This window comes from Electrophorus electricus, chromosome 6 (assembly GCF_013358815.1).
Source record: "Electrophorus electricus isolate fEleEle1 chromosome 6, fEleEle1.pri, whole genome shotgun sequence".
In the NCBI taxonomy this organism is placed as follows: domain Eukaryota; kingdom Metazoa; phylum Chordata; class Actinopteri; order Gymnotiformes; family Gymnotidae; genus Electrophorus; species Electrophorus electricus.
In genome coordinates, this window is record NC_049540.1 from 12,668,958 (window position 1) to 12,691,546 (window position 22,589).

The 22,589-nt window shown below is 39.9% G+C and overlaps 4 protein-coding genes and 1 long non-coding RNA gene across 7 annotated transcripts; 2 read left to right on the forward strand and 3 right to left on the reverse strand.

Annotated features, from left to right (window-relative positions):
- Positions 1–7: 7 nt before the first annotated feature.
- On the reverse strand, positions 8–2,798 carry cenpv (centromere protein V). 3 transcript variants are annotated; one of them, XM_027029917.2, is made up of 5 exons: positions 2,605–2,798; positions 1,888–1,986; positions 1,040–1,109; positions 636–750; positions 8–341 (listed from the first exon to the last, which is right to left on the reverse strand). In XM_027029917.2, exons 1-5 carry the CDS (start codon positions 2,628–2,630, stop codon positions 202–204), a joined length of 450 nt encoding a protein of 149 aa, XP_026885718.2. In that variant the 5' UTR covers positions 2,631–2,798; the 3' UTR covers positions 8–201. The 3 variants fall into 3 exon arrangements, with proteins under 3 accessions (XP_026885718.2, XP_026885717.2, XP_026885719.2); XM_027029916.2 differs by having other exon boundaries at positions 8–347; XM_027029918.2 differs by having other exon boundaries at positions 195–303.
- Positions 2,799–5,588: 2,790 nt separating this feature from the next.
- On the forward strand, positions 5,589–8,181 carry ubb (ubiquitin B). The gene is made up of 2 exons (XM_027029919.2): positions 5,589–5,693; positions 6,404–8,181. Exon 2 carries the CDS (start codon positions 6,408–6,410, stop codon positions 8,007–8,009), a length of 1,602 nt encoding a protein of 533 aa, XP_026885720.2. The 5' UTR covers positions 5,589–5,693; positions 6,404–6,407; the 3' UTR covers positions 8,010–8,181.
- A 1,673-nt stretch (positions 8,182–9,854) lies between these two features.
- LOC113589998 lies at positions 9,855–13,669 on the reverse strand. The gene is made up of 3 exons (XR_003412057.1): positions 13,630–13,669; positions 11,690–11,753; positions 9,855–9,914 (listed from the first exon to the last, which is right to left on the reverse strand). It is a non-coding gene; the product is annotated as an uncharacterized LOC113589998 (long non-coding RNA).
- Positions 10,625–20,687, forward strand: p2rx5 (purinergic receptor P2X, ligand-gated ion channel, 5). The gene is made up of 12 exons (XM_027029923.2): positions 10,625–11,103; positions 11,982–12,132; positions 13,243–13,314; positions 13,649–13,724; positions 14,342–14,426; positions 14,595–14,675; positions 15,707–15,848; positions 17,633–17,772; positions 17,980–18,073; positions 18,226–18,291; positions 19,146–19,231; positions 19,313–20,687. The coding sequence occupies exons 1-12, from the start codon at positions 10,970–10,972 to the stop codon at positions 19,587–19,589; spliced, it is 1,404 nt and encodes a 467-aa protein (XP_026885724.2). The 5' UTR covers positions 10,625–10,969; the 3' UTR covers positions 19,590–20,687.
- Positions 20,688–20,790: 103 nt separating this feature from the next.
- Positions 20,791–22,140, reverse strand: LOC113589991 (ER membrane protein complex subunit 6). The gene is made up of 2 exons (XM_027029910.2): positions 21,788–22,140; positions 20,791–21,667 (listed from the first exon to the last, which is right to left on the reverse strand). The coding sequence occupies exon 2, from the start codon at positions 21,637–21,639 to the stop codon at positions 21,307–21,309; it is 333 nt and encodes a 110-aa protein (XP_026885711.1). The 5' UTR covers positions 21,640–21,667; positions 21,788–22,140; the 3' UTR covers positions 20,791–21,306.
- Between the last annotated feature and the right edge of the window lie 449 nt (positions 22,141–22,589).

Sequence of the window (22,589 nt, forward strand, 5' to 3'; positions counted from 1 at the left end):
CAGCATGTTTTGTTTGATCGGTTTCAATGTGTAATATGTCCAAAGGCTGTAACATAGGTGAAGACATTTCTTTCTTTAGTTATTTGTTTTATTTATATTACCATGTAGTGCGAGTAGTTGGTGTATTCAGCAAAAATCTTCAAGTGTGATTTGAACAACAATGAATATCAAGTTACTGTACAGAGGTGATCACCTCTGGTATTAGCCGGTTTCTGGTGTAGATTTGGACATACTCCTGATAGCCGGGTGCTTGCGAACGCTCTCCTCCCACGTCTCCCCACAGAAGTCCTCAAGTGTTAAGCTCTTTACAGTTCCAGGGTCCAAACAGTGGGGAGCCACACCTGGGACTCACGTGTGGAATGATTAACACATGACATTGATTGAAAGGAGACATACAGTCATTATCCTAAAGCCGGGGTTGCTACATATAAACACAAAAAATTATGAATTATTAACAATATAACCATAAAGGGGTATTTGTTACATATACCACTGAAGAAGCTAAATAACTACTTCGTACAACCAATTCCTTTGTTTGTCCATAAACAAAGGTGTTGTGTATAAACAGCAGAGCTGTAGAAACCAAGTGTTTTTGTTACAGTCCTATATTGCCTAGATGGGTGCATGAAACCTACCAAAGCCATCAGGATTAGATCGTGGTGTGTAGAAACTTTGGACGCCACAGGTCTTGCAAAACGTGTGCTTGGCTGTGTGCGTGTTGAACGTGTACGTGGTTGTGTTCTCTGACCCCTGAAAGATATTGGACAATCAGGCAATAAAGCTGCTCATTACCAAATGCAAAACATTTACTTTAAAATCACAAGTGACAGAGTAAGATCGATCTATCTATATCTCCATATATATCTATACCTCTCTCTCTCACATGCATATAGTCCCACCTCTTAGAACTTCAGAAGGGCTTTGTTGCACTTCCTGTTTCTCTGGACACCTTGAGTAATTTTGACCATCTCTACATCTTCCTTAAAGTTTCAAATTATGGTTCTTGCACCTGATTAAACAGTTGAAGGAAGAAACATACCTGAAGCAAGGTAAAGTGGGATTTGGGAACAATAAAATGCCGGTTCTGCTTCTTGGTACAGATGCTGCAACTAAGAAAGACATTTCTCATTTATCTCATTTTTTGCATTTTTGTCACACTTAAATGTTTCAGATCATAAAACAAATTTAAATATTAGACAAAGACAAATATTAGACAAGTAAACATGAAATGCAGTTTTTAAATGAAGGTTTTTATTATTAATGGAAAAAGAAAATCCAAACCTACAGGGCCCTGCGTGAAAAGGTGAGACACATCAGCAAGTCCACCTCTGAATGGCTTAAGAAAAACTAAATGAAGACTTGAGAGGTCCATTCAAAGTCCTGACCTGAATCCGATTAAGGTCATGCCACAGCATCTCAAACGTGGTTCATGCTCAAACCCTCCAATGTGGCCGAATCACAACAATTAAGCAAAGATGAGTGGGCCAAAACTTCTCCACAGCGCTGTAAAAAGACTCATTGCCAGTTATTAAAAGATTTATTGCAGTTGTTGCTGCTAAGGGTGGCCCAACCAGTTATTAGGTTTAGGGGGCAATCACTTTTTCACACAGGGCCATGTAGGCTTGGATTTTTTTTTCCCCCTTAATAATAACCTTAATTTAAAAACTGCATTTCGTGTTTACTTGTGTTCTTTGTCTAATATTTAAATTAGTTTCATCTGAAAGGTTTAAGTGTGACAAACATGCAAAAAAAAAAAGATCAGTTAGAGGGCAAACACTTTCACACCACTGTATCAATACATATGTCAGAAGACCTGCTGAGCTAAGGGAAGGGGAGACCACACCCTTCTCATAGGTTCGGTGGAGAAAAAGCATCGACTGCACCTACTTGCAATTGAATATGTGGAGATCTGGGGCACTCCACACCTCAAAACGAATGGCTCCACAATGGCAGCCGCCTGTGTGTCTCACGGGACCCTGTTTTTTTCTGAACAGATGTATTCTTTGGTCACATGTAATGCTTAGTACTAGTACACTGTGTAAGTAAGAGATTGCAACACAAACATTCCAAAGTCCATGGGACTTGTTTACATCGTTGTTTATTACAACCCTTGAAGTTCAACCAGAAAAGGAACTGACTTATAGTGTTATGAATTTGTAAAGGATGATAAATTGTAGAGATGTGTTTAATTCCAAATGCTTATTGACATTAGGTTGCTCTGCCTCAGATTATGTACTCATATAGTCTACTACAAACGTTAATCTTCTGTCTTTTAATTTTCACTTCCAAAGACTTTGAAATTTGAAAATGAAACACAATAGTGTTTTTGTAGCTGTTTGCTTTTAATTCTTATGTAGGCCTACAATCTTGCATGTGATCTTATACAATAGAAAATAAAGCCTGCTAGAGACTGTTGCGTGGATAAGGTCTATATTTTTATCCTGGATCCTTCTGAATATTTAAATCCCCACGTATTTTGATGGTGAGGTGGGATTTATTAACGTAATTTTGGAACAACACACTTGCTTTCACCGGCTCTTCCACAACCGATGAGATATACATCTTTAAATGTGTGAAAAGCCGTCTGTCAGCTACACACCCTACCTTTGTCCTTCTTCGACGTGCGCCATAACAATCTTATGTATATCTTGGCGGAAATAAGCTATAGTTTCGTTGTTTCTGGAACGTACTTGAGTTTTGATTAACACTGTGGGAAGACTTCGCCCAGGGCCATCTACGGACCGCTAATAATTATCGCAACTGTTCGCGAAAAGCAACGTGACCGACCACGTCACGTGGTGCCGCCAGCTGACACAGCTTCTCGCGTCACAGAGGTTCCATTATGAGCTTGGTCACGCGGTGCCAAACGAGCCCTCGCACGTCCCAGTGTGTCCTCCGGAACAGAGCATCCGGGCAGACCAGCGGGAAAGCTGACATACTTTTTAATTTCAATGTGTGGACTTAGGTAGTGAGGATTGGAATATTCTTTAATCATTGGCATTTATCGGAGAAATGTCTGGAGGTTTCAGCAGAAATCCGTTAAAGAAACGTAAACTGTCGTTTGAGGCTTATGCACTAAACATTGCATTAAACATGTATGGAGATTATATGGTTTGACGGTAGGTCATTTAAAACAAATAAAATAAACATGAAAGTGGTTCCATTCTGAGCTTGCTCAGCTTTTCATTTCCTTTGCTTTAATGTGATGTTTACACTTTGTGTAGTTAGACTCAAGTATCAAATAAAAGGTAGCCTTAGATGTTGTCAAACAGGCTATGCAGCGATTCCTGGAAAGACACGCCCACACACAGGGTAAACATCCAGTTTAAGATACAAGATTCAGTACTCTGAACAAACATTCTGTCTTGAGCTCACTCTGAAGGGAGGGTGTCAGCTGGTTTTGTAACATGTCACATGAGGATGAGTGATGGCTCTAAAGAGATAATACCTAAGTGATAAACATAAATAAAACCTGATCGTGCAGCTGCTTGTGCTCTGAATCTGATCCACATTTACTTGTTAAGAGTCAGACAGGGTTTCTTTAGGTAAAAGGAAATAAATACATAGGATTCAGAACAACTTCCAGTAAATTTAGTTTAAATTGTAGCCTATTTCATATCCCAATTATAGATTAATAGATGCAAAGCTGACAGAGTTCATGTCTCACAAAGAGACATGCTTTGTACCAGATAAAGAAACACTAAGGTGTAAGGTATATCAAATGTACCGATTCTAGGTTCAGTCTCTTTTCTCCTAGTATAGCGTCTCCCTTAATTATTCAGTGGGCACGTATGACAGATACAAAATAGAACATGCAGGCACAGGAATATGTTGAGCAGTCTTGTGTTATTATTAGAATACTTACAGTATTACAGCCCTGAGTGCTGACTCTCCTTAGGTAGGCCAAAGTACGATGACTCAAATTCATCTTACAGCCATTTCAAGCTATATCCATAAATCTAAAAATAGACAGGTGGTAATGTCCAGGCCTAATTCCCCACACTCTACTTTAGTGCAATCTTCAGTGTGTGTGTGTGTGTGTGTGTGTGTGTGTGTGTGTGAGAGAGAGAGAGAGAGAGAGAGAGAGAGAGAGAGAGAGAGAGAGAGAGAGAGAGAGAGAGAGTGCTGGTGAAGGGGGTCTCTTTGTTAAAACGTTTCATTTTCCCCACAGTTCTGCTGCGCTAAGCCAGGTCTCAGGTGATCATGTTAATCTATCAGCTGTTAGTGCCAACTGCGTGACGGAACAGCACTCTACCCTTACTAATCCACTCAGTGTAAAACATTAGCCACACCCAGTCCCATTTGTTTCCCCAAGACAAACTTTTCTCTGTATCACATACATATCATATGCAGACTGTGAGTGATAATGTACACTTAAGATCAACCATTAAGACACAATGGCTAAACATTAGAGCAGGGTTGTTCAGTTTGTGTTGGAGTTGTTTGGTACCATGGTGACAACAGGTGTATGGGAATCTGTGGATGTTTGATGGGGATGTGGACCGTGGTTTCATGGTTACAATCCAAAAGGTAGTCTAGGCAATAGCTGACAATACACAGACTAGTATCACTCCTCGTAGCAGCAGCGCTCAACTGAACAGAAGACGTTTACACCCATAAACGTGATCACTATTCATTTGTATGCGGTTTATACGCATTTTTTCATGTGCGCTACCATGAAAATGGGTCTACTTTACCAAAGGTGAATTAGCACATGGGTGATCAAAGCGAGTTTTACTTCTCTCACAATTTGTATATGATCAGCGTATTGTTTTAGCGAAGTAGTGTGTCAAAAGGAGCGGAGACGGCCGACCAATACTCTGCAGTTCCGGCTTTGTTTTGGCGTGACCTACATAGTCACAGCATCGGGAGGGGTCGACACGATTTTGAGACATTTGTGTCACGCATTGCGTACAATTCTGTCAGCACTACCCTAAATATTTATAACTATATAATAATAAAACATAAAGAGGTGAACTGAAATTATGTACCTGTTTGCTAATCAGAAACATGCAATGCACATTTAGTGAGTCAATAAATTAGACAATTGATTCATACTACTAAGATAAAATGCCAAATTTAATTGAAGAGTCCCCTATTGGTTTTGCTCTTTGCTGAAATAAAATTTCGTTGAACATACAACCGTTTAATAAACTGAATTCCATAAATTCTGGTTATTTCCTTTCAAATCTACCCAGTAGCAAAGAAACCAGTCCCACGCCGGCGAGCATTTGATCCCGCCTCAAGTACGTTCCAGACATATGATTGACCAATGACATTGCGCAAAAACAACCTAATGCGTCCAATCATCGCATGAGATGTGTCCCGGCTGAGGCTCGCGCTAGCTCGCATATTCTAGAAACATCTGTTTCTATAACGTTTGTATTACTGCGCTTTGTCAGGCGTTAGATTTTAGTAACCAGTTTTTTTGACACATTTTAACAAATTTGGTTACCTGTGTCACTTAAAACATGTATCTGTTAATATAACGGTTTAAACCATGTACAAGATAATTGTTGACGAAACCAAATAGGGACTAGTTTTAGTGCGGAAGGTACATGGCATATAACGTTGAAACGTCACTATACTAGTTTTCTATAAATACAGTAGCTGCTCCATTTTTCCGCATTATAGTTCGCAGAGAAGCGAAATATACTTGTGTTTCGAGGAGTTTGCAAATTTATCATCGAAGGGTAAGTTGTGGTTTTAATATAATTTTATACATGCCTGTTGTGAATAAAAACTATATCCTAATAGGTAGGTTTTTATTTTGTTTTCTAAAGGCTGTGTATCGTCGAATGTTAATTAACAAACTAACGCTACCCACCTAGTTAGCAAGATAGGTTAGCAATACATTTTTTTTCTTTTTCTAATTTTATCGCGTCATTAAAGAAGTAGATATCTTCAGTTTTCATTTTATTCGCAAAAAAATAATTTCTTAGAACTTAATGTTTGTCTACGTCATGTTCATCAGAACGGTAGTTCTTCTTTGTTAGCTAGCTAGCTAGTCCTTTGTTAGCTTTGTGCTGAGTCATTTTCACTTCTCGGAGAAATGACCCGGATGTTCTGAAATGGCGAGTGGGAGAACGAGAAAGATTTGATAGTCTGCCCTTTGTCATCTCTAAATTAAGTTCATGTGTGACATGACGTTTATTTAGGATGGCTACAAATGAATACAGTGAGAAACCTTGCAGTCATCACAGCGCTTACGCGTGTGAATTTTTTTTTCTTTTCCCTTTATATTAAAAAAAACAATTTTTATATAATGGAAGTGAGACAAACGCAGTTATTTTATTTATACATGATATGTAAAAATAATATTTAATACTGTATATGTAGTGAGCTACATTTTATTAATGTGGTGGTGGGTTTTTCCCCTCCTCACATCCTCCCCTTTATACAGAAAGATGCAGATCTTCGTGAAGACCCTCACCGGCAAGACCATCACCCTTGAGGTTGAGCCAAGTGACACCATTGAGAATGTCAAGGCCAAGATCCAGGACAAAGAAGGCATTCCCCCAGATCAGCAGAGGCTGATCTTTGCTGGCAAGCAGCTGGAAGATGGCCGCACCCTGTCCGACTACAACATCCAGAAGGAGTCCACTCTCCATTTGGTGCTGCGCCTGAGGGGTGGCATGCAGATCTTCGTGAAGACCCTCACCGGCAAGACCATCACCCTTGAGGTTGAGCCGAGTGACACCATTGAGAATGTCAAGGCCAAGATCCAGGACAAAGAAGGCATTCCCCCAGATCAGCAGAGGCTGATCTTTGCTGGCAAGCAGCTGGAAGATGGCCGCACCCTGTCCGACTACAACATCCAGAAGGAGTCCACTCTCCACTTGGTGCTGCGCCTGAGGGGTGGCATGCAGATCTTCGTGAAGACCCTCACCGGCAAGACCATCACCCTTGAGGTTGAGCCGAGTGACACCATTGAGAATGTCAAGGCCAAGATCCAGGACAAAGAAGGCATTCCCCCAGATCAGCAGAGGCTGATCTTTGCTGGCAAGCAGCTGGAAGATGGCCGCACCCTGTCCGACTACAACATCCAGAAGGAGTCCACTCTCCACTTGGTGCTGCGCCTGAGGGGTGGCATGCAGATCTTCGTGAAGACCCTCACCGGCAAGACCATCACCCTTGAGGTTGAGCCGAGTGACACCATTGAGAATGTCAAGGCCAAGATCCAGGACAAAGAAGGCATTCCCCCAGATCAGCAGAGGCTGATCTTTGCTGGCAAGCAGCTGGAAGATGGCCGCACCCTGTCCGACTACAACATCCAGAAGGAGTCCACTCTCCATTTGGTGCTGCGCCTGAGGGGTGGCATGCAGATCTTCGTGAAGACCCTCACCGGCAAGACCATCACCCTTGAGGTTGAGCCGAGTGACACCATTGAGAATGTCAAGGCCAAGATCCAGGACAAAGAAGGCATTCCCCCAGATCAGCAGAGGCTGATCTTTGCTGGCAAGCAGCTGGAAGATGGCCGCACCCTGTCCGACTACAACATCCAGAAGGAGTCCACTCTCCACTTGGTGCTGCGCCTGAGGGGTGGCATGCAGATCTTCGTGAAGACCCTCACCGGCAAGACCATCACCCTTGAGGTTGAGCCGAGTGACACCATTGAGAATGTCAAGGCCAAGATCCAGGACAAAGAAGGCATTCCCCCAGATCAGCAGAGGCTGATCTTTGCTGGCAAGCAGCTGGAAGATGGCCGCACCCTGTCCGACTACAACATCCAGAAGGAGTCCACTCTCCACTTGGTGCTGCGCCTGAGGGGTGGCATGCAGATCTTCGTGAAGACCCTCACCGGCAAGACCATCACCCTTGAGGTTGAGCCGAGTGACACCATTGAGAATGTCAAGGCCAAGATCCAGGACAAAGAAGGCATTCCCCCAGATCAGCAGAGGCTGATCTTTGCTGGCAAGCAGCTGGAAGATGGCCGCACCCTGTCCGACTACAACATCCAGAAGGAGTCCACTCTTCACCTTGTCCTTCGTCTTAGGGGCGGACAGTAAATGTCCTGTGTTCTTAATGCCCCAGGCTATACCCAACAGCAGTTTTCCTGACTTTTGCTATAAATCCCCTTTTTAAGTTACCAGCCCTTTTTCCACTTTTTTTTTGTTGTTGTTGTTGATGTTGAACTGTGAAGGTGTTAATAAAAGCATTGAAAATGTATTTTATTATTAATGCCTCGTAGGGTTCTGGTCTTGGTATCCACATGTGCTAGTTTAACCTTCTTCTACACTTAACATGAATCTCCAATACACTTATGGCATTTGGCTGACTCTCTCTTTTGTTCAAATCGACTTACAATCATGGCTGAGTACAACTTTGAGCAATTGAGGGTTAAGGGGTGGTGGATTTAAATATCCCGTATTGATACATGAAGACCGTATGGAACAAAAAAATACCTTGTTACCAGTATAAACTGCCGTAGGCTGTTAACTGGAACACAACGAATTTATTGAACATTCTGAAGTGTAAAACACTAAAAGCACCGTTTTTCAAAGTTTGTATATCTTCACTTAAGATTAACCATTAAGGTGATATGAAATCCTTATTATCGTTTACTTGATAATGTAAAACTTGGGATAAAAGAACATAAGTAAAACCTTCAAGACGTATTTTCGACAATGCTGATTATGCCTTTATTTCGACATTAGTTTAAGTTGCGTTGCATTTCGTCCTTGAGACTGCTGGAAGCCCTGAAAAGTAGCCATAATGCTAATCAAATGTTCAAACTGCTGAAATTCGTTAGAATTTATAGCAGCATATATGGTAGTTTGGACTTTTTCTAGTGCTGATATTTCACCATATTCATTCTATTAATTTGAAAACCCAATATCCTGTTCTCGCTGCGGAATATCTGCTTTGCAGTGCTTAGCAATACGGTGCGACGAACTGCAAACAAAAACATCGCGTTAACATTTAGAAATGGCACACAAAATGGATGTGAAAATGAGTATAACAGCGTAAATCTCCATTTCCCCTTGTATTGGGTCGTCACGAAACTTCTGTCTTTTACATATCCTTCCGATTGTTACCTAGTATCCGGTGCAATTGGGCTAAACTCGAGATAGTATAACGCGTAGTTTTTAAAAAAAGCATATAGCAATCATAAAACGCATATTTGTAGCCTAATTCAGTTAACCGTAGGCCTGTAGCGAGGGCTGCGTATCCATATGTGCAGCACCATCTATCCCCCGCCCCACGCACCTGTATCATCCATCCATTTGCGCTGTGTCGAAAAAATCTTAATCGTCCAGTACCTGTTATAGGCCTACGATAGTTAAAACTCAAATGTCCAATACTGGTCAATAAATATTTTGGGTGTGCCTTACTTGTGTAAGCTACAGAGTAATGATAAAGTCTAATTAAAATGAATTAATGTTGATCAATTCAAACTGGGTTGTCAAAAGATTATTCAAGTAATTATACTTGTTTTTAAGTCCAGAATGCAGTTGTCATGGGAAAAATTGATCTTACATGTATGCATGAGTGGAATGCTTGGATATGGTCAAAGAGTAGCAAAGAATTGGTCAAATTAACTTCTTACAGAGCAGAGTATAAGTAAGTGCAGCTTCAGAGTCCTAACTCGTATTCAGTCTCTCACAAAGCACGTCCTTACTTGCCAGAGATACTGCAACCTCCTCAGAATCATGAAGGTAAGTGTGAAAAATGCAGTCTCAAACTATATTTGGAATGTCAAAGGTGAATTGGGATCAAAACGTTTTATGGCAATCAGAATCAGCAGCAGCTCAGGTAAGCCTACTTCATCATAGCTTTCATTTATTTATGCAACAACAAAAGAATTAAATGTCACAAAATGTAAAAGCAGCTGGAAATGGCCACACCCTGTCCGAAAACATCCATCAGGAATCTTCACCTAGAAGTTATGGACGGACAGCAAATGCTCGCCCCTGAGACGTAAAAAGAAATGGTCAGGAATGACTTTCTCTACAATTATTATCATTATTATTATTATTATTATACACTCAGTGTTTAGCATTTTTCCCTTTCAGTCATTAGCCAGCTATAAGGTCACCGAGATCCAGACCTCTGAAATTTTTAGAGCCAAAAAATAACTTTTTAAGCTACAATGAGCAGTTGACAACTTCTCCGAGATGTGTGTATGCTTAATTAAGTTAAAAATATTTATTTAGTGTCCTGGGTGTGTGAGAGAGGGCGCGAGCACAGACGCTTCCAGCACCAGCACTTCCACTGACCGCAACTGTAATTTACACATGTTGGCAGCAGCACTGCAGCAGGCCGCGTGTGTGTAAACACGTAGCAAACCATTTGGTAAGACAAAGCAATGATCGTTATGCCATTATCTGTAAGAAAAGTTCAAAACTGTAACCCGGTATACCATCTGGAGTAAAGGCAACTGTATGAAACATGTCGAATATGTGTACTCTGGCCACGGTAAAGACTAGACCGTTTCTTTAATATTAGAAGGTTAGCTAAGGTTTCACATGAAGCAACTGATTAAAAACGGTATCCACAATAGAAACATTTATGATTATGATTATGATTATGTATTTTTTATTACTTTTTTGTTTTATTTTTGTAATGTTTATATGTGTAATTATGTATAATTTTGACTAAACATAATCACGCACATCCAGCCATCAACATCACAGACAAAACCTAAACCCCGCACCTCAACCGAACTCCGCTAACCCCGAATTTTCAAGCATTGACTTCTGCCCTGTATAAAACCACGCTTTATTCGTTCCCAGCGGTAAAAGTATTTTCATTTTGTTGTTCGTAATTCAGGTAAACGCGGGCTAACGAAGAATTCGCTTTAAAACTGTAGCTATAAAAATATAAAAGGTGGAATACAGAAAGGGAAATGTGTTTCCTATTTCAAAGTGTGTAGACTACAGCAACGCTGAAGCGACTTCATGACAGTTAATCCAAAGCAGACGCTTTGTAGAGGTGACCGGCAAGCTGCTAAGATCCGGACACGAGAATGGCACAAACATGGGGCAACTTTTTGTACTCGCTTCTCGATTACAAGACAGAGAAATTTGTCATTGCAAAAAACAAGAAAGTAGGAGTTCTGTTCAGGCTCTTTCAGTTGGGAGTAATCGGATACTTAATCGGGTAAGTGCTCTGGATATGAAATGAAATTGTTTTGAGTTACCATAACCCCACCTGTGTCTTATTGATTACTTTTGATCGTTTCTTTTCTCTTATCCAAGCCTTGATAAATAAGAAATAGACGTCTACTGGGCGTGATGTTTTGGAGCACGCTTTCGATGGCTAATGAGAGTACGCTTAGACCACCATGCCTTGTACAGCTACGCTATTTGTAGACATGGTCGGCAAGTGGTCATGGCATTGCATGTCTATGAGCTGGAAACAGCTATGTTACTGTAATATTAGTGTGATATTAGGATCAAGCTTAAATGCGTAACTATACAGACCACAGCTGACTGCGAGTCTACAATTAACTACGATATTCCGATAGGAACGCACCATAGTCTATTGTAATGCATGTGCCTGTGTTTTTATTCTACAACATTATTAGGCTATAAATAAATATATTTCAAAGTATGCCAGGTTCTATGAAATGATACAACACCAAATGTAATATTGCTATTGGTGGAGAGTTGTGGTTCTTTTGGCCCTGCAGAGATATTGTCTGCATTGTCTCCTTCATTAACGCAATTGGCAGAGCAACCATTACCATTTCTGTGTCCATACGCACACATCCATTCCGTGGTACAGATGTCTGAGTGGAGGCGTAATTACTGTAGAGGAAATAGGAAATAGCTTAGATTTAGTGGGGAGTGATTCAGAAAAAAACTTTACAAAATTTAATGACTTTTCTTTAGGATCCACAAGTGCCCCACCAATCATGATTTATACATTTAAAGCCAGCAAATACTATTAGACATATGACTTTTCTGCCCTGTCTTTTTGTAAGTCTTTCAGTTGATGTGCAACATTTTCTTTTATTTTTTGTTTTGTTTTTGCAGGTGGGTCTTCATATGGAAGAAAGGGTACCAGGAGACAGATGAGGCCATCCAGAGCTCTGTGTTCACAAAGGTCAAAGGTGTGGCACTCACCAACAGCACAGACTTGGGCCTCCAGATATGGGGGGCTGAAGATTATGTCATACCTTCTCAGGTGAGAATACCTCCCAGGCTAAATGGAGTTAACAAAAATGCATATACAGAATCACCAGTAGTGGTGTGATCATAACTTTACTTAAAACTTAATTAGAGTGGGAAAGAGAGCTGTCAAGGCACTGTCTGATCAATTATCTTGGCCTGACAGCAATAAATGTAATGGTTTTAATAGATTCTAATTTATTTTACAGTATGTTGATATAATTATCTCTGCATTAAGTCTTGTGTAATTATTATTACAGATGTGGGTATGGGTTTAGGATCTTAGAGAAAGATGCCAAATTAGGAAAAATGAACCCAGGCATATGACCATACTTCAACATTACAACAGGTTTATTATAATCCATAAGAAAAACTTGGTGGTAAACCTTTCTCTTATGTTGAACCTGGACTTCAGAATTGGCAGAAGTAAGAAGGAAGCTTGAAACACACTATCTCTGCTATGAGCAACATGTACATAGTGGCATAACAAGAAGTCAGGTTTGTGGTTGTTGCCAGACCTCATCAGCTGAACGCAGCACATTCAACTCTATGCACAGGACATTCTAAAGGCTTGAGTGCACACAACTCTGGGATGCACTATGGATTATATCACATGTCTACTGCTTTAGCCTTGCTGAGTGAAAAGGTACACTTAACCTTTGGTATTCTCGTAATGAGGCAAACAAAGCAAACGTAGACTAGCACAATAACAGATAACCAGAGTAACCCAACACAGTGCTTAAATGCACTAATGAGGACTAACAAGACACAGAAGAAACCAATAAGGGGTAGGGCACTAAACAAGGAGGCGTGGCAAAAAGGCACTACCAGGAACAGAAACCAAAACAAATGACACGTGTAGGCATCGCTGTGGGAACCACAACGCCAGGAGGAGGAAACTGTAACACTTTAGCTAAAAATGCACTGGATTTTTTGTTTTTGTTTGTTTTTTTTTTGTGTGTTTTGGGGCAGAGATGCTTGTTTTAAAAACATAAAATTTTTATGGTTTAACTCAGGAGAAATATCTGAATTTTTAATGGCACCCTTTTTCATTTCCAGTTAATATCAAGGATCTAATGGCATTTTTGGGTCATAATTTTATTTGTAATTTTTAATTATTCTTAAGGGGGATAGAGTTTTCTTCATGGTGACAAATTACCTTGAGACACCTAACCAAAGGCTGGGCTACTGCTCTGAGGTAAGAGTCCTAACAGTTTCACAACAGCACCTGTCACACAGGTTACTTTAAATGCACTTCATCAGTAATTCAGATACATGGTCCTTGAACAACAATGACACAAGCTTAATAGAATGTGCAGTTAGGCAACATTAATGTAAGGCTTGAAAAGCAAAAGTTTCCTCTAGTCTAATGAAGAAGCATAAAGCAAAATGAAAAGGAATGACATGAATAATAACGCTTTCAGTGCAGCTGTTTCTTAAATACTGGTTTGTGACATTTTATCCACTATAGGGTCAGTCCAATTGCATATGGTATAGTCTGTTATTTGCTCACGTTTTTCTAATGTCTTCAGAGTCCAAAAGTTCCAGACGGCCATTGTGAACGCAGTGAGGATTGTATAGAGGGCGAAACTGTTATAGCTGGCCATGGTAAGAGCAGAGATTTCTCACAAGATTACCGAAGCACCTGTATAATTCAGCTGATTACATTACTTACAGTAAACAGATGCCTTGCTTTGGCTCTTTGGTCTGGTAAGGTGGAATCTTGTCATTTCATGCTGAAAGTCATGTAAAATCAACACACTGACACCAGCTGAGCTGTAGACTTGGAAAAAAAAGCCTAAAAAGCTGACAGTGCCAGAGCACTGCCTGTACTAAAAACCCACAAGACCTGAAAGCAGGGGATCATCATGACAAAAATTTGAATCTGGAGAAATTCTGTGAATGATGCAGGCATGTTAAATGTTTTAAACTTTGCAGGCCTCTTTCGCCAGCCTCACTTTCATGTCACTGGTGGAATTTACTATTTGGTATAGGGTTTAAGACATTGTATTAAAGTATCTGGCCATCTTAGATCTTAAAGCAACTGAACAAGTTACCTTAACAAGAGACACCCAAGCAAATGCTAGACTTACTGCTCTGAGCTAAACCGATGAAACCAAAAGAAGCTTCAGAAAGGGTATGGAAGTCTGTGGTGCTATTTTTTTAGACTGACCTGCCCTGTCCACCAGCATTGAACTGGGTTTTTGTCTTCTGTCCTGGCTCAGGGGTGAAGACAGGCCACTGCATGAACAACACAGGGACGTGTGAGATCCATGGTTGGTGTCCCATCGAGCGCAGCCATGAGCCAATGTAAGGAAAATTCCTTAAGCATTCTTGTGCTCAGGCTTTTGTTAATTATGGATGGAATGAGCTGTCTTCATGCCTCCTTCCATACCTGATCTCTTGTAACCTGATGCAAGTCCTTTGAAAAAAACCTCATAGTTATGGTCTGATGCACCTCTTGCTATAACCTTTTAGGGAGCCCATGCTGGAAAAAGCAGAAAACTTCACCATCTACATCAAGAACTTCATTAGGTTTCCGAAATTTGATTTCTCCAAGTAAGTCACACCAAAATGCATGCGTTTCCACTCTATTACAAAACTGTAGGTATCTAATTTTATGTCTCTAAAGGACCATCCAGCCTTCTCTGGTAATTTATTTTTTGCCCTTTGTATTTTTCCCATTTGGTTAAATTTTATTATCATCTTAGTAATTAATTTTTTGTATGTATAGCACTGGATAACTTATGTAGTTCTCACAGAGACATCTGTACTTATTGGATGAGGTATATGAGAATATAGGCTTGCATTGCCAGCCATTCTGTCTCTCTGTCAGTGGTATGTGTGTGTCATGTATTTCATGAGGCCTTGAGCAAAGAAGGCTTAGGGAGAATTTTTCCCCCATTGTGCCATGTTTTGACTGGGAGATCCTTGCGCATAAGACTGCTCTGAATGTCTCATGTTTAAGTCACCTCTATTTATACCAGTAAGTAATGGGATCACTGAGAATGCTTGTCTGTTGTGTGGGACAGCAGGACGATAGACCCCACCCACTCCCAGACAAGGACGCTGTATGTATGCTTACTAGGCTCAACACATAAAGGACTAGAACGTGATTCATGTTTAACCCTCACCTGTTATGCCAGTCAAGCATGCCCCCTTTAGAACCAGTAGTACTCTTTACAGAAAGGTTTGCCAGTCTCCTTTTCATCACAGCCTAACTAATTAGCTGTAATTATGCTCATCTAGGGTTGTTTTTGGAGTTAGAATTACTTCTACAGATTAAAGATCTATGTGAATGTCCAGGAGTCTGCTGGTTGGAGTCCCATCATGGTGAGAGCTAATAGCTGGGAGACTTGAACAGCTGTCTTGTCCTGCTACAACTGAGTCAGGCACTTAACCAGCACCTGTTGCCAGGATCTCTCTTCTCTCCAAATCTTAGTCCTGTAATGTATATTATATAAGCATTACGTGGGTTGAGATATGCCACAAGGCAGATATGCCATCCTACAACTGGCCAACAGAAGACTAGGATTCATTCTCTAGTAAAATGTGAGCTTTGCTGTTTTTCTGCTTCTGTCACCCTTTAGATCCAATGTTCTAGGCACCACCAACAACACGTATTTGAAGACATGCACCTATGATGAGGTCCACCATCCCTACTGCCCCATCTTCCGTGTGGGAGACCTGGTGCGCTGGACTGGTCATAGATTTCAGGAAATGGCTGTCAAGGCAAGAGCTTCTCATGTTGTCACACAAACTCCATTATGTTTCCTCATGTGGGGACATTTTGGAGCTTGTCTACGCAGTGCCCTGTGCCGCAGGTAACCAAGCTGTCTTTGTGTCACAGCAGTGAGTCCCCGAAGTGATTAGAGTTTCCAATCACCAGTATCCAATGGAAAGGCTAGGAGAGGCTTCAAGGGAGGATTTCATTCAATTAGTGATTTCATTATCAGTTCCTCTTGTTCATTTGCTGTTTGGCTTGTGTTATGTCATGTGTCATGTCAGCAGAGGAACTCTAAAACATTACACAGGCCATGCCCTACAATTTACATTAGGGTCCTCCAGGAAATAGCCCTGCTGTTTAGGAATGTATGAGAAAGAACAAGTTCATTTGTTCATTTGCTGCTTGGCTTGTGTCACATCATGCGCCATATCATATCCACAGCAGGGTTATCATCATTAGTGAAAACTAATTCAAAGCTAATGTTCACTACAACTCAAACAAAATCATAACAGACTTACACTGAAAATATTTTAGTTAAATTAGTTGAGACATTTATGATGGCTTTATAGATATGGATTCATTATGTCAAAAACTAAAATCTCCAGGAAATGTCGTTATCACTAAGCATCCTATAGAGGATATGCACTGATGTTATTTTTGATGTCATCAGAATATGTCGCCTCAGTTGGACTGAGTGGTGAAACATTCTACTACATAGCTGCAGGAATTAAACAAGCAATTATCTGCATAAATGAAAGGCAGTTGAACCTGACAGTGACCCATCCAAATTACCAAATAACCATTGGACATCTACATGTGGCCAGGAATCTGATTTTTATGTAGCTGATTTCACCTAATTTCAATTTCTCTGCTGGGGTAATGCCCCTAACAAAGCCTATGAAAGACTTGATGCTTGGTCACACTACAAGTCAGGATTTGGTGATGAAATTAAAGTGATGAAGACATCAATGGATATTCTGGTTGTATTTGGGCAAATTATATGGTACCTAGCTAGCTATCTAACACTACCACTCAGTGCCTTTATATATATTTGTATTATTTGTCCTCTCCTGCAATTCTACCATTAAATCTAACATGCAAAATTTATATAAAATAGAAATTCTTGTGGTTATTGTGATTTTTAAAGGTACAATAAGTATTTTTTGCCAATGATTCTTCTTCACATTATCAAACAGCCTTTACACTAACACCTAGTGGCTTAATCTATTTTAAACATGGCTGTCACCATGTGGGGGACATAAAATGGTTCAATTAAGGACTACAAAGAAAATGTGAACTGCATTTTATAGAAAAAAAAGTCAAAGTAATAAATAATTACCTTCGTAAATATTGTTTGCTATATTTTGGTGGTAAAATGACTTATTGCTCCTTTAAAGTTTAAAGTTGTTCCAAGTAGCTATACCTTCCAAATCTATGAAGCTATCTGGCTGGTTGAACTGGGGTTTATAAACAAAAACTAAACTGAAGCAGACAAACCTGATGAAATAAAACTAAACTGAAATAAACAAAAATAGAAAGTAATGAAAATATCTGAATGATAAGAACACCGATCCACAGAGGAACTCTTCAACAGTACACAGACCACGACAGTCAGTTTGCATTATAGTCTTCCTGTTGCAGCCTTCACTCTTTAGGAACGTAGACAAAGAAGTGCGGAAACGGATCAAAGAGAACAACACACAATCAGTCCCAGTGTGTTTGCAGTGTGACTGAGTTGAACCCATATTGTTCTCTTTTCCTCTCATCACGTCATACTGAAAACAAAAAGGGTGGTGCTGTCGGTGTGGTGATTGACTGGAACTGTGATTTAGATAAAGACTCCACCAAGTGCAGACCTGAGTACAGCTTCACACGCCTGGACGCCCTGAAGGACTCCACCAGCCCTGTAGCATCAGGATACAACTTCAGGTGTCTGTGACCATCTTTGGAACTTGCCAATGTTTGCTTGTCTTAGCACAAAGCTTTGTGTCTTCTAGGGAATCAAGAAACATGGATTAATCTAAAAAAAAAAATTTGGACCATTTGAAATATTTAGCACTTTGACTAATCTTCCTGTTGTCATACTATGGCACAATTCAATTTAACTGCTAACCCAAAATATCTTTTGTCTTGCAGATTTGCTAGATATTACAGAGACACAGAAGGACAGACCGTTCGCTCTCTGTATAAAGTGTATGGCATTCGATTTGATATCATGGTTAATGGGCAGGTAAGAGACAGTGTTGCCCTTCTTGGTCTAATATAAAAATACTTTTAAACTACATGATCCGATTATTGCTGCATGTCATGTGTCATGTCCACAGAGGAACAATTCAACAGTACACAGGCTATTACAGTCAGTTTCTTTTGCTTGTTTTCCAGGCAGGGAAATTTAATATTATTCCCACAGTGGTGAACATTGGGTCTGGGCTTGCAGTAATGGGTGCTGTAAGTATTACTTCCTGTCAGTAACTGATGATATTTTACTGAAACTGAAACTGACTGTGTTACATTGAAATTTGACATAAGTTATCTTTTGCTTATTGAAAAATTCATTATAAACAAAATGTATTAGTGTTAGTTGAGAAACAAATGCCTGGTAAAAAACCTTCTGGAACTTTATGATGTCAAGTTGGCAATTTGACTACAGAAAGTCACTTCTCTGATAATTTTCTTTATTTGCTTTTTTGCACCACTATTGCTGGTATGCTTGGTGAGCTATAGACATGATTCAGACGGAGAATATTTTGTAAAATAGAGGGGCATGGGAACTATACATTTGGCTGAAACATGAGATTGGCATTTAATCTGAAGGCATAACTAAGTAAATGAACACCAACTATGTGTTTTAAATACTTTTTTTCCAATTAAGGTAGTTTTGTTCATCATCTGACTGGAATTTGGCATGAAGTTGATTAACCACCTATCTCACTGGTCATGCCCAAATGCACGTTACTTTAATGCCAGACAGAATCTGTGGAATGGAACAAAACTAAAAGCATGTTTGATTTAGAATTAAATATCACAGTAGTTCAACAGCTTCTCCTAAGGACAATCAGTGACAGTCAGGGGCAATCTTGGCCACAAGGGGGCACTATTGTTTTTCTTTGTTTTATCCAGTGCCACCTGGAGTTTCAATGGAAATTGTTTCACATGCCAAAGTTTTTAATTTTCAAAAGAATAAAAACCTCCCAGTTTTACTGAAGCTTGGTAAAGGCTGATAAGGGGACCAAGGGAAGGCAGATGCACCTCATTAATGTGGTGTAATCTGATTATTCTCTCTGCATCTTTTTGCTGCACAGGGTGTGTTCATCTGTGACATGATCCTGATCTATATCATAAGCAAGAGCTCTTTCTACAGAGAGAGAAAGTTTGAGGGCGTTGCAAAGTAAGTCTGTTAAAGATTTTTTTTTGTGCATGTCAAGGACAAATGACACCACAGAGTCACGTATGCTCATATCACCATCAGTAGAGAAAAGGAGAGAGGGTGCAGAGACGCAAGGAACACTAGACACCATCATCGGCACACCCACGGCGGACGACACAGGAAGGAGAACAAACCTACTGAGGAAGAGCAACCACTGCCCTCATCATCACCGACACACGGTCAATACAAGCAGCCGAAGACTCACCGTCACGAACAAAAACAACTTCCCACGGCCTCATCTAGACCCCACCACAGTCCAGAAAGAAAAGCCATGTCCCTGGTCTCATCCTCTAGAACAACACACAGTCATCTGAAATGAAGTGATAAAGATAAGCCCAGTCTAGACACAGTAGCAGAGATTATCCTTGGAAATGGTTTTAAAACAGGAAATGGGGTGAAGTTTAAATAAGATCAGGCCCTTCAGACCTTCAATCAGTTTTGAACCAATGGAAAGTTTGCTGGAAGTGAACGTTTCTGTAATTGCAAGATGTGAGAGGGCAAATTATTTTGTCAGATAAATGGGGTTTTATAGGAAACTATGCCAAATACATCCAAACACATACCAGAATGGCAGAAACAGTATACTGAAAAAGTGTCTTCATGACTATCAAACAGCTGATGAAAAATATACATCGATTGCATCTAAAGGATCAAAGTTAAAGTGGCTCATGCACAATTTTGAGCTTAAACAGATGTCTGTGATTATATGAAATTTGACCAGTATTCAAAAAGATAATCAGGACAGAACTACTGGGGTTATTACACATTTTAAATTTATGAAGTACTTAAAGTTTACTGGTGTACCTGAAAACTAGATTCATAAATGTTGCCCTAATGTTCCTCAGCATTCAGTATGGCATTGAGAAGTCAAGAACAGTTAGTCAGCTATGAAAGTCAGCACACGTGTAGCTTAAATGTGCTCCAGTTGTACGTTTTGTCGCTTAAAGCAGTACTGCCTCAAGCATGTAAGAAACTGGGTTTGGTGCAACCTCAGTTTAATTTTTGAAAGTCACTTAATTTGCATGGCCATAAATGACTAATGGGGAAAGTATATTGTTTAATGCATTTTTGATCTATTCCACTGAACTACACACATTGCTTTTTATTATAATTATAAATACCAACATGCCTAATTACAAAATAAAGGTGTAATGGGCAAAGAAAGTGCAAAAAAAGAGGAAGCAATCAAATTAAGGCTTAATGAAAAAAGGAAAACTTAAAAGCAGAGCACAAACTAAAACAAGAGAAAGACAAAATAACAATAATCAACAAAGAGGTTAAGACAAAAAGGGGTCCTAATGGAAAAAAACAGACATGACGGCACACAGGTGGCATGAGGAATGAGAGGGAAACGCGCCACCTGATTAGGGCATGGCAAAAAAAAAAAAAAAAAAAAAAAAAAAAAAAAAAAAAAAAAGCATGTGAAAAAAAGTCACAAAATGCATTTGTCACTGGCAGATGGAGGCCACTGACTGAGGTGGGCACCATCTCAAAAGGGGGAAATTTAGAAAAACCACCAGAACAAGAAAGTATACAAATCAATTCTGAGGTTGTTTGAATTTATTTGGAAGAAATCTTAGAATATTCTCTCTATAATTTAGTAAATATTGGGCAGTTTACTGTAATTTCTCTTGACAGAAGGAGGACAACATATTTCTTAGAGAAAATTTCAATTTCCCTAACAAGTGTTTTAAACTTTATATGTCAATGTAACGCTTGAAATTTTGAAAAGACTGAATGTCTATTCAGATGATAAAATGGGATTTGGTTCAGAACTGTAGTTAGGTTTCACCCTGGTCTTCAGAAACACACTGAACAGTTCAGGACTGGGCAGCATTTCATAAAGATTCAGTGCAATCAGATACAAAGAAAAAACATTTTTGATTAAAGAATGTCTATACGTTAGGTTTCTAACAAAAACTTGTACATAGCATTAGCTCAATCTATGTACAAATGCAAATCTCTACTTTTGTGAAAACTATACTTCTACATGGCTGCTTGAGCCGAAGCCTGAGGACCCAAGAGTCCGTTCCTCTTCAGTACACATGTACCATCCCATAAAGGAAAGTCCAGAACAGAACATAGGTGAAGAGGCCGCCAACAAGCCCTCCGGTAAACAGCAGCCGTCGAGATTTAAAGCATTTATTCCACCGTCGACCAGCTTTGAGGATAAGAAGCACAGACAAAAAGAACGACGCCAGAAAATAAAAGACGAACCCGTACAGTCCTGTAAGACCCAGTATACCCGCCGTCGCTCCAGACAAAGCGGACACCGACGTCCGACAGTACTCGAGCACTGCACCGTTGCCCCTCACGGCTACTTCGCTGATAAACTGGGGTCCCTCGCGTTTAGCTGCCAGTGTAGCCATTGTTTTCCGACAAGAACAGTCTTTACAACTGAAAGAAAACGTAAGCAGCACAAAACCTAGTTGAGAGGCCCTATTTTGAAATTTTATATAGTTAGTGCTATAAAACGTCAAATGAGTCGTTAGCTAGCTAGCGTTAAGACTCACTTACCGTCTTAAGATGCACAGAAAAGACCACGTCAATATTTGTTCCACTGCTTAAATTACACAACCATTATTCACACGAAAGTCCTGGACGTTATTAATAGTTGATCATATGCGAGTTTATATTCTTCTAAAAATATTTTTCTTACAGAAATATAGCACATTCTAGGCAAAATACCCAGCAAGTCACTCCTTGGCAGCCATGTTTTCTCGCAATGTATGATTGGAAGTATTATGAATTATAATTACTTAATGGAGTTATAACTTAATGCATGAATGTTTATAATATGTAAAACCTAGATTTTAGAATGTTATATTATTTAGTGCACATATTTAGTAACTATTAATGTTTTCAGTTTAAATTTGCCTTACCGTTAACCCTGCCACTACGGTGTCCACAGAGGAACAATACGCGTTTACGTTTAAGACTGAACTTTTGTCGCTGGCAAGCTAGTTAACCAGCAAACCTAGCGATAGCTATCGAGTTTCTAGTTAAGCTTTTTTTTTACAACCGACATAGGTTTGTATTTAACAGAGCGTTATCTCTACAAGTAACCATAGATGACATGAACTGCGTCAGTTGTTTTGTGACATTCATTACTCAAAGAGTGTGAAAGACGTCTTAAATAACATGAAATCAATGGCTGCGCTGCCTGTCTCTTCTGCTAAGTTTGTTTTGGGCTTGGACCTAGGAACAACCTCGATCAAAGTTGTATTGCTTGATTCACAGTCAAGGACTGTAGTGAACAGCAGCAGTTTTCCAACACACTGAGCTCAACACAAGGCCATAGCCATGAATTGAACGGGAA